Source organism: Trichinella spiralis, assembly GCF_000181795.1.
Source record: "Trichinella spiralis strain ISS 195 chromosome Unknown Scfld4, whole genome shotgun sequence".
In the NCBI taxonomy this organism is placed as follows: Eukaryota; Metazoa; Nematoda; class Enoplea; order Trichinellida; family Trichinellidae; genus Trichinella; species Trichinella spiralis.
In genome coordinates, this window is record NW_003526943.1 from 4,095,290 (window position 1) to 4,107,628 (window position 12,339).

A 12,339-nucleotide genomic window follows, 5' to 3' on the forward strand; every position below is an offset into this window, starting at 1 on the left:
AAACAAACAAACACCAAGTTGTTTATTACTTCTTCTTCTTATGTACGTGCATATGAAGATTGGTTGGAAAATAAAATAAGACTAAAACTGACTGCTTGGATGAAGCATGGAAAAATTAATCTGACAATTTATAATATCAAATGAAAAAAAGAATCCAACGCTCTCATCTTACCTGGTTTCTTCAAAGAAACAAACAAATAAACAACAACAACAACAACAACAACAACTGCTACTGGTCGTTTGTGCTTGCAACATTATGCTTGACAAGTGACAATTTTCCGTGCAAGAAAATAACTAAAATACTAGTCGTCTCTTTTGAAATATCATCGACAGGCAGGGTTGGTTGGTTGGAAGCATGAAAACAACACCGTTGGCACAATTACCGTTCAACTGTGCAACCGCAGTGAGATATTTTCCTCACCGTATCTATCCATCCATCGTTGGAGGTCAATCGGATGGACAAATGGACACTGATCCTCCTCCCTATCCCCAGGATCTTTACTTCAATCGGCCTCTCCATTCATATACCGACCGACTGAACTGACCAGAGACAGAAAGAGAGAAAGAGAGAGAGGGAGAGGGAGATAGAGGGATAAATAAGCAGCCAATGACAACAGACAATTTTAAAAATGGGCCGAATGATACAACGACACCACCATTAACATTAGCTGACCAACAGGCAGACTGACCCGCCGACTGACACGGGCCGTTGACGAAAATCAATTCCCACCGTCACTCACATTCACGCACGCACGCACACACAATTGCACACCAACCACACCACATTTGAAGCTTTCTCTAACTCCATCTATACGCACACGCTGTGAAAATAAGAAACGTAGACATATACACACACACACACGTCTGTCACCAACTATGAACATGTGTGATTTGCATTCTTTTCGACGACAAATAAATAAAAACATCCTCTGCACAAGCTTAAAGCTATTCATTTTCTTTTTTGTTTCTAAATTGCCACACCCACTTGTTTTTTTTTTCAAAAACAAAATTCATTTTACGAAAAAGCAAAAATGAAAATACTGGACGTGTATTTCAACCGATGACCGACCAACTGGCGCTTATTGAATTTGCTAGCGGAAGACAAGAAAAAAAAATAACTGAAACGTGCCATTCCTCTCTCTCCAGTAGGAAAAAAACAGCAATAACAACAACAAGAAGAAGAAGTCAACACGCACAAAAAAATCTCTTCTTATTCAGCATTCAGTACCAACAATTATCATGCTCAAAAAATAATAAACAACAAAAATGTTTCGTTTTACACTTTCTACAACTGTTCCACCACTCCCACAATTGAGCAGAACCTATACAAAATGATATTATTGAACAAACGTTCACTATTGAACATATTACAAAAACACATATTTATTCTACACGTCATCTTTTTTTTCAAACAATACACACATTTTTCGTTGGTTTGTCAAGCGAAATGCCCGAGTGTAATGACTTGACTACTCTCGACAATAGACAATTTGAACAATTCCCATAATATTTAAATTCAATTTTATTTTCAATTTATATATAAATTTCACATGTGCAAAAATCCAGTTGCACATTTATTCTTGACAAAACTGGACATTAAGCATTTTACAATCGAAAGTGCAAAAATGCCGACAACGCGACATCATTATATATATATATATATATATATATATATATATATATATAAATTTATAACATAATAATCGAAAAAAAATTCCAACTTTCTCGAGCATTTTAACAATTTTAAAACATAACACATTAAATGTTATGAAAGAAAAAAAAGGTTTTTGTTTTCTTTCACACGTTTTCACACGCGCGCACGCACCATTCCACCATATTCAAAAACAAGTTCACGACAGAAATTTACAGTATACTTAAATTGAAATCAAGTACAATATGAACAATGGTAAAAATACAAAAAGTATTTTCTTCAACAATTTTTGTTATCTTTTGACAATAAAAATAAATTCGTTTCACACTGGTTAACTAATGCAAGAAAACAACATTAACTGAAATTACGTAAAGTTTATATCGACAGGCAGACAGACATTTTCAAAAAAGGACTTTTTTTAAACAACAATTACTAATTACAAATATTCCAACCATAATAATTTAAAAGTAATTTCATAAATTAAGCAAAAAATACCCAAAAAAACACCTACATATATTTTTAAAAAGTTTTCACTCACTGATGAAGCTGCACTATTGATGATTCAAAAATCAACTTTTAAATAAGCAACACATACATTTATGGTGAAACATTTACTGCCGCAAAGTTTTATCACATTTACAGACTATAAAACAGCAAAATTTAATAAAATATACATTAAAGCAACTTCCTCAATAACAATACTGCAATTGTAAATGTTCATTTTTAAAATTTGCAACTAATAATAGGCCTTGAATAGGCATTAAAAAGCATGCTGCCAGCTAAAAGCTAAATGGATCAATAATTTAAATGATAATCTGCTAAAATTCAATTGCATCATTCACGAAGTTATTCCAAATCTTGAAAGAAATTACTGAACCGACAATTTAAAAATTAAAAGTTCAATTTCTATGTAACAGTTGAATTATTTGACAAGTATCGTTCTTGTCAAATTGCCGATCAAAATTACTGATTACGATAAAACAGAACGTCAGCATTAAAATTGTTCAGATAGACTGTTCATTTCCTATAATTTCCTAGTAATGGATGATTTTTGAAAATGTAACCCATTTTAAAATTCGAAACACTGACAAGAAAATTTTTATCATCTGAAGCATCATACACTTCCTTATAAACCTGACAAAACCCTGCATACTCTGTGTGTTCACATGGTCAAAGTTACATCAATCAACTTGATAATAAAAAGCAAAAATGAAAACAATAAAAACCGTTCAGGGTTGAAGATTTTTGTCAGCTAACAAATAAGCAAAAAACACTGGTATAATTTTTACAAAATATCATTTGTGTTGTATTTTATTTTCATTTCAACCTTCATTGCTTCGGTAAAATTAAAAACACAACAACAAATATCTCAAATGCTATCCAACAGCAACAAAAAACCCATAAAATATCACAGATAAAATGTTGCATTAAAAACAATTTCACTTCTACAAGAGTGATCGTAAAAAAATGGGAAGCTCGAAATGTTCAACCGTAAATGAATATAACAGTAAAACAGCACTATTTCAATACAATAAATAAATATTTCGAGAAAGTTCCCAAAAGGTAATAAAATATTCACGTTTTGATCAATAAAAAAGTTACAGAAAAATGATCGACAAAAACATTCCTAATTAACGCAGAGATTCTATAATTGTTATTCTCAAGGACATGGCATGCAAATTAGCATTTCAATTCACCCCTGTAACACAATAAAGCGCTAATGCGATTCAGAATCGATAATCTAAAAAAATGTTTGCAATTTTAAACGAAACAAAATAACAAATTACAATGCCTCTCCTGTTCGTTCATTAGTAATTTGCATGCTCGTTAGCTCTTTTAAAATCGTAACAAGCTAAATTTTAAAAAAATCTTCAAAAAACAGAAAAACCAGCTCGCCAGTAAACAAGGGCGAAAAAAGCAGTTAATTATTACAGGAAGAAGAAAAATAATATATTAAGTTATTACTGATCGCTGAAGCATACCTTTTTTCGAAAAGAGTATCTGAACGAGAAACGCGATGGAACCATTTTCTCAAAGGTTCGCCTTCAGAAAAACCGTTCTTCAACAACACTGTCCGTCGGACCGAATCGGCAAGGATAAATCCTCGCAAGCTAATCAATAGGGGGCAGTTTAATCACTTACACCATGAAAGAACCACTCCGTCTCGGCTTCAATTACAAATGAATCGCAATCGAACGGATCACTTGCATTCGGAAAGAACAACTCCCAGAGAGATGGCACAAAATTTCATTAAGCCTTTAAATATATGCCATCTTGAATGGGCTTGACAGACTATCGATTGCACTATGATCCAATGGCAAATTTTATTCAACTAGTGTAAAACAGTGCGTTGGATCTGGAAGATTTGCAAATGCATTACCGTTGTCAAGAAAAACAACCTTCAAATCAAAACCCTATTTTGATTCTTCTTCTAATTAGCAGTCAAAATCAAACTCATACTTACAACTGAAATATAACAGGAATAATAATTCAAATATTTTTATTCAAAAGAGAAAAACGGGAAAACTGAAATAATTGAACACAAACTACTCGTCTGAAAAACAACAATTATGCATATATAGGAAAAAATTTCACAGTGTGAAATAAATTCATTCAAAGTCTTATTTTCAATAAAATATTATTTTTTTAACCATTAATGACAAACTGCTCACTTATTATTTACAAACCGAATTTCAAGTAAAAGAATACATTTCTGGAAAAAACTGTGCACTGAAACGAATATCTAGTGAGGCATAAATTTTAAGATCACATGAGTGATAAACATTACAGATCAATCAACTCATTCATTATCAATTAACTAAATCGATTCAATTTATTTCAAATATATGCTAAACGTTTATCACTGTCAACATCAACATTGTACGTGACAATCATTTACAGTATTACCCCAAAGAACAACGCTTTACGCCAATTTTTCACGTTATACTACCAAGAACTGATACGCTTTAATTATTCTCGAATTATCAGTATTAACATAGTATTTTTTTTACCATACTTCCGATGTACACATCGCTCAACATTTAATTTAAAAAAATAAATACTTGGCCATGTCTTTTAATTTGATCTAATCATTTCCAACTGAAATGCTACAAAAGCATAAGCATACCTCGCCTTTTTCAAGAAGCTGAAAGTAATGGCTTAAAAATGCTACAGGATCATCAGGCTGAGCGATACACAGTCGAACCACGGCTCGTTTGATCAGATCAGATATGTTATGCCTTTCTAAGTAATCTTCGCAAAGTCTGGCCCATGCAGATTGGTGACTCATCACAAGGCCGTCGTCGTTTCCTTTGCCAAATATTGACTAAACAACCAAATTGAAAATGATACTGGAATTTTTAACACCGTTTCAAAAATGCTAAAAATCATTTATAACTAAATACATTAACTAGCATTCCAACTGTGATCGCATACAATTCATTTTCATTTTAAAACTTGTCATTAAAATGTCACTGTGTATTCAGAATTATCTTCCACACAAAATAACAATAGAAAATTGAACTTTTGAACAATGCCTACTATCATTTCTGATATAGAAGAAAAATTAATAATAAGATTACTACAAATATACAGCCATTCAACAATCACAATAAATTCCATTGCTAAATGAAAAACTGTAAATCACAATGACATTTTAAAAATTACATCAGAACAAAATTCATACCGACATGATTGAAAATGGAAGCATATTCGCTGAACCTTCTTCAATATATCCTCCTTCTTACGTCGTTAACACATAATATGACCATGCGGCATGATAACTATTTTCAAAAATAACACTAATACAGTTTGTAAAAACATCCACTGCATTAACGTCTCAAGCGAACAAAAGAAAATATATGTATAAATATAAATGCATATAAATATATTATTTATTTCTTTATTTATTTATAAAAGAACTAAATGTAACTAAATTACCACAATTACCATTTACGATTACATTTTAATTTATAAAACATTTATTTATCGTTTAATTATTATTTAATCAACTGTCAAAAAATATAAAAAGGATGATCAAATATCTAATATTATCAGACTGAAGACAGTTTAAACAAGTAAACAAACAATTAAATGCTGAAAAAATTAAATCAGTAATAAAAATTCAATCAAAATGCATTACTAATAACAGTCCTCCTCCTTAATCATATTTATGTTGATCGATCGTCACTTTCAAACACTAACAATTATCGCCTAACAGCTGCCTACATCTGAAGCATTTGAAGCATGCATACATAGTACGTTGCGGATAACTTTCTATGTATTCAAGTGCAAACGGAAATTCTCTGTAAACTGTGAAAAATAAAATTTATCTGTTTATAACTTCTTAAGTAAATTTCATAAATATATATATATGTAAAAAAGCAGCTTCATATTTCAAATGCACAAATATTGAAATCTATAATAATATTACTCAAAAAGCAACAACAGCTAAATTCTTAATCACAAGAAAACGGCTGCTCTTTATTTTGCTGCTAGCGTTATTTCTATTTTAGTATGATAGTAACAATATTTAAAAAGTGAAATAAAAACAATAGCGTTGGTAAAAACTTAATTTTCGATAACAGACACGCCCATCATAACAGTTATAATACAAGTCAAAGCAGAATATAAAGAAAATGAGAAAACAAAAGCATGCAATGAATTTAATAAACGGCTTTGGAAGTTTTAGATTTATTGCCAGTTAAATTTACAACTAATTCAGAAAAAGCTAAACAACATCGTGTGCTGCTGAAATGCTATGCAATTTCCAACTTTTATGCATATTAATATGAAAATGAACAATCATAAAAATACTGGTTTTGAAAATATTTATGTGCATTAAAAAAAACTTAACCATATTAAAAATATTAATCAAGAAGCATAAATTAGCTCAAGTATAGAAACTTAAAATGTGCAATTTGAAAAACTGTGAAAACAGGAGGATTTTTCTGCAATTAACCATAATAATACGTAATTATGCTGTATGTATGCAAACAATGTTAAATACTAAATAAAATGAGTTTAAAACAATTTTTCGTTGATAAGATTTTAAATTTACAAATAACATTTGAATATCCTAATAAAACTGCGTCACGCCATGAACCAAAAATTACAAATTTATTTTAACAGGGATACTATAGTCGTGAAAGAGCAATGGGATTTGCATTGAGCAACATGGTACAAATAAAAATAATTTAAATGTAATGTATTTTCAAAAAATAAAAAGCTACCTTACCTGGAGTCAAAAAAGTAATGCTTAACGCTGGTTTCAGAATATTTTATAGTAAGATACAAGAAATATTATGATAAATGAAAATCATGTTCTCATGATTTTAATTTAATTTTATTTCAAGCTTGCACATTTTGACAGCCTATATAAGCAGAAGCTTACTTTAATCGTGCATATTTCAAATAGTAAATAATTAAAATAATTAAATAACAGAATTTTTTTGCATTAAAGACAAATGTAGAATATTTTAAGAAAAGATGTGTTGATTGTTCGCTTTTTTGATTTTACATTTTACAGCCACTTACGATGGGGAATTAAGGCATTATTTAAAAACAAAAATTAAATGAACAAAATAAAATATAATAAATTTATAATATTTTTTCCAGTTTTTAAAATAAAAAAATATTTGACAAAAACAGTAGCTAGCTAGATTTGAACTTAATTGAAACGAGACAAGATACTGTACAAAAAAGGTATTGATGATGTGTTGTGGCCGGTGTGCGTGTGTGACATCCAGTGAACAGTTTCGACCGTGTATGTTAATATTGATTTACATTTGTGCTAGTTATTTTTAATTGTAGTGCTCATATTATTATCTTGTTTATCGAGTAAATTGTGTGTGTGTGTGTTTTACTTGTGCCGTTGATTGATGAACCGGTCATGTTGCGAAGTACGCTTGCACGGATATCAAGCCAAATCAAACCAGATTTAATTTATTGCTCCAGCAAATTTACAGTCCACTTAATACTATTTTATATGTTTCGTTGCAGTTTGTTAACTGTTGTGGTTGTTTCCTAGCGTATTATTATTATTATTATTTAACTGAATGCATGGTGAAAATTCAAAATTTTATGCAAATTCATCACTTCTGTTTATTATTCTGTTGTTTGTTATTTGATTTCTCTTATTCCTGAACAAAATATCAGATTTCTAAATATTGTTTGATTTATTTTGAGAAAAAACTGTTTTCTGGAATAATGAGATGAATAAAAAAAATGAAGAATAGTTACGATTGTATAATGATAATTAAATTTAAAAGAATTAAATGACTCAGTAATTTTATGTAAAATCAATTTCAGCAATACATGGAAACATTTAATTTTGTTAAGTTTGCAAATTTTGCACGTATTCAAAATTTATATACCTTCGATTTGAAAGTTCAATACAACTGCTGATCACTCGGCTGCTGTGGTTTAGCAGAAAATTTTCATCAAACTTTAAAGGATTTCAACTATACAAAATGGGTAGCAGATACTGTTGGTGGGCTAGGACCGATACTGAATTCCAGTGCAGGCAGAAAAGCGGCGACCGGCGATGTTTTTCTTTTCTTCTTGAATTCTACATCTCTGTTGTACTAAACATTTAAGCTGACAAACTTTTCTTGAATTATTTTGTATCATCCCTGTGAAGAGATGTTCAAGAAATTATGAATATTTCACTTCCTCCTGGAATTTAACCACCAGATCTTTTCCAGATTGTTTAAGTTTCAAAGGCATTGCTATAAAACAGCAATATTTTTGCCCGTACGCAAACAACATATTGCTGATAGCAGTTTTTCTCTTATGAATGCATGAATACTAGTGAAGCAGGATTTTTAATGAAGTGCTCAAGTACTGTAAAGTTCTGTCCGCCAGAAATTTGTTTTTACATAGTAGACATCCAAATTCAGTTTATGCACTTTGATGTAGCATGAAGTATTATTCAGAAATTACAAATTTCTGGAGAAATTTTAATTAATCCCAGGGGCTGATATCCATGAAATGTTTATGCTATCGTGTTATTTCATAGCCAGAAACAGTCAGTTGTTTCGCCTTCAAGCTAGTTGCGTATTTTTAGTGGGAAAGCACATAGGCTGTTGATCAACACCAGTAGTATGACACAGAAGCAGGTTACTGAGGTGCCTGAGTTTCGTCCAAGTGCTTTCGCATCAAGAAAATGTTGAAATTTGAGTAGCTATTCTGAACCACTGTCTGAGCACTCGCCAAATTGCATCGCTTTATACAGTTTGTAAAATTAGTTCTTTCAGTATCTGTACAATTGCTGAGTGGTTTTTCAATATTGTGGATAACCCTTCAATTACAAAGGTGGGCCGACCATATGACCATACAGTTTTAAAGTAATCTTCCAAACGCTTTCATCTGGAAAATACAGGCATACCCCGCTTAGCGCTGTTTTGCTACATCACTGAAACGATTTTATTATATCATGTTTATTGAGTTATTTCATTCATTCTATCAATCTTTTATAGTAACTGGTTTGGATTCTGTTACTTTTTCATATATTTGATCATATATTTTTGATATGTTCTGTTCAATATTTCACAACGACGGCCTTAGCAATGATGATTTGAAACAACTAGCAGAGCTGCGCACTGATAATAAACCAACAGTCATTGATTCAAAAGAGGATATATCTTTGAGAACTGTAACAGCCGAATTCCCCAAGAACAGCATCACCAACATTACACAAACCATGGGCCTGTTCATAGAACAGGATACTGTTGATGAGTTCCAAAGCTAGACGGGATGTTCTTGAAATGATATCTTGTTATCAAGAAATTCGACATGAGAGAAAACATAGGAAGCGACAGTTAACGCTTGATAGTTTCATCACCAAGAAATCTAAAGTTGAGGAATCAAAGACTGGTCTGGGATCACAGTGATAAATACGAACAGTAAAGTGTGTAAACATTTTTTATAAATACAGTGGGCCCTCAACATTTACGGGTTCAACATTCAAGGAATTCAAAGCCGTCAAAAAGATAGATCCTATTTTTAGACCTTACTGTGCATGTATGCTGTGGATCTGCAGGTTCAGTGCAAGGTTGTCTCCGCTTATGTGGTTCCACACTATGACAGCAGTGATAACAACTTAACCAAACTGGGAGGCTAAATAATTTCTACTAATGCTAAGATGAAGAAGATAACATTAGGATGAAGGGAAAGGAGGTGCTGCGAACAGGAAGTTGGCTTACTGCAGCACCGGTCCCGCGATTCCAGACGCTTGCTCCAGACTAGTCAACTAGTCCAGACATGTCTGGAAGTGCAGAATTTCCGCTTTCATGCTAGCACAGCCCAATACTGCGTGAGAAGAACGCAAAATCATGAAGCTACTATAGTCACAATGTTTTTTGATAGCAGTGTTTTTTAAGAAAGATACACCGGGCAGTCCATCCACTTCCGGCAATGATTTTGACTGTTGAACCCTTAATCAAAAGAATAAAAAAAATAAATACATGATAAATATTTAACATGCAAATCAGTAGACGGCCCGTGATATTTCTTGCAGCTTTTAGACAATTGCATAGACATCGGCGGGGTGTGTGAATAGAAGTGGTAAGTATTCGCGGAAATTGGACATTCGCAGTTCCGCTGGAACGCACATATGGCGGATGTTGAGGGCAGACTGTATTGCAAATAAAATTTTTGTATATATTCTGACTTGTTAGAAGCGATGTACTATAAACACATGCTATAACGACTCCGTACAGCGCTGTTTTGCTTAACGCTCGTTTTTCGGGAATGGGGTATGCCTATATTTCCATTTAATATTAGAAAATTTCAAATTGGCATAACTGAAGTCAACGATTGCTGATCCAGGCTGAGCTTCTCTGAAGTTAACGGCAGCAACATCATTGCTGCGATACACTTTATGACTCCTTGGCTACAGTCTTCCTAGAATTCATGAAATGCTTCTAGTGTTTTTACTGTGGCTATAATCTCGAAGCGTCAAAGTTAGAAGCTACATCTTATTGTCTTATCTTATCTAAGAAACCCTTTCCTTGCCATTTATAACATTGACAATACGTATCAAATGACATCTACTTCAGTGATATCTGCGTAGAATTGTTGAATACTTTTGAAACAGTACCTCAGATCTGCATTTTCTAGAAGTTATTTTTCATTAGTTCTGTTTGCTGCTTCTTATTTTGACAACTAAACAAATCATCAGTATTAATGCAGAGACAGTTATCTTTCCATAGATAGTTTGAATTTTGGTCAGTGCACAAAATTTATAAATTTTGAATTAGGCCTTTCAAAAGAGCAAAAAACAAGCTACTTGAAATTGTTTTTCAAAACTTTTGAAAAGCGTTTTTGAAAAACTTCAAAACAACGAGACCAGATGTTAGAACTTCTCATGATATTCACGATCTGACAGCTGAAAAATTATTTTATAATCTGCTAATTGGCTAGAACTGCACTCCATATGGTGACTACTCAAGCGTATTAACATAAATCGCGTAAGCGTTAAGCTTTAGGCTAATAATGAAAGTAAATAGATAGCTAGTAAGTAGCATATTAGCAGGAAAACGGCCTCTTTCAGTTTTACTTTTGAAAACAGCCCTGCTAAATAAACAGCTATTAATTTTGAATGAGATACGATTCTAAAAGATCCATTTCAATTAATAAAATGAATTGAAAGTAATTAAATTGCTTTCCAGCAACAACAATAAGCTTTCGGTTAGAATTTTTCGTATGAACATTTCTGTTGCACATCGCAAGTGCATCGAATCCACGGAAAGGAATTTCCTTCAACATTATCATGCCATGCCATTTATTCTGTCTACGACTATACTTTTTTATGCAAAATTGTGCATTTGACATGCCACATTTTAGCAATTATCATCTTAAGCAGAGGAGCATCTGTTAGCTATCTTTTTATTTTTATCATAAGGAAATAAACCTGTAGCAGCAATATCACTATAGATGGTTTTCTTCTTATGTTCTGATATACAAAGAAAAAAATATATATGTATTATAAACAAAATTTAAGCTTCAGAAAACGTTAACAAATTAGCAAAGCTTTATTTTTGCTGCTTGGTTGAAATAGGTGACAATTTTTCTTATCGCTTTGTTTGTGTTATCAAAAGAATAAGTACAAATAAATTCAGTTGCTTTTGTTTTGTCTTTGAATTAACTGAATGCAGACTGCTGATTATGCATGCAAATATTTCTTGAAATGAATTGTATGTACAATATCATTCTCGGTTCTGTAAAATAAACTTTACAAGGCCACCTTTTACACTAATTCAATAATAAAAGATGTTAGTTTCAATAACTTAGCATTGTAAATTTCAACTAGATTATTATTATTTAAAATTTCATAAGTATATTAAAATGAAGAATGTATGAGTAATTAAGATATTGATTTTTACACTATGTAAATGGTTAACTCAATTTATATAAAAAAGTTTTAAAAAGCATTAAAATATAAACAATAATGTTTAATATTATTAGTCCATCTAAAGTATGGATGAATTTTTTAATAATGTTGGAGGTGGACATAAAAGTATGGTTTTGCATTGCATTGCAAAAAAGATAGAATAAATTTCATTGCGTATGCGTTTAAATTTTTTGAACTATGGGAAAGCATGGTGCAGCACAAATTCGGGTTTCGTAGTTCAGTTTCAAATGTCTGAATCACCACTGAATTTAGTGGATACTGGTACCCCAGTGAA

At 31.7% G+C, this 12,339-nt stretch overlaps 2 protein-coding genes across 2 annotated transcripts; both read right to left on the bottom strand.

Annotated features, from left to right (window-relative positions):
- Positions 1–3,975: 3,975 nt before the first annotated feature.
- Positions 3,976–7,394, bottom strand: Tsp_01041 (cAMP-dependent protein kinase type I-alpha regulatory subunit). The gene is made up of 5 exons (XM_003376782.1): positions 7,343–7,394; positions 5,905–5,962; positions 5,160–5,199; positions 4,779–4,976; positions 3,976–4,050 (listed from the first exon to the last, which is right to left on the bottom strand). Exons 1-5 carry the CDS (start codon positions 7,392–7,394, stop codon positions 3,976–3,978), a joined length of 423 nt encoding a protein of 140 aa, XP_003376830.1.
- Positions 7,395–9,609: 2,215 nt separating this feature from the next.
- On the bottom strand, positions 9,610–10,513 carry Tsp_01040 (hypothetical protein). Its single transcript, XM_003376783.1, has 5 exons — positions 10,457–10,513; positions 10,323–10,413; positions 10,117–10,286; positions 10,043–10,086; positions 9,610–9,769 (listed from the first exon to the last, which is right to left on the bottom strand). The coding sequence occupies exons 1-5, from the start codon at positions 10,511–10,513 to the stop codon at positions 9,610–9,612; spliced, it is 522 nt and encodes a 173-aa protein (XP_003376831.1).
- Positions 10,514–12,339: the final 1,826 nt, after the last annotated feature.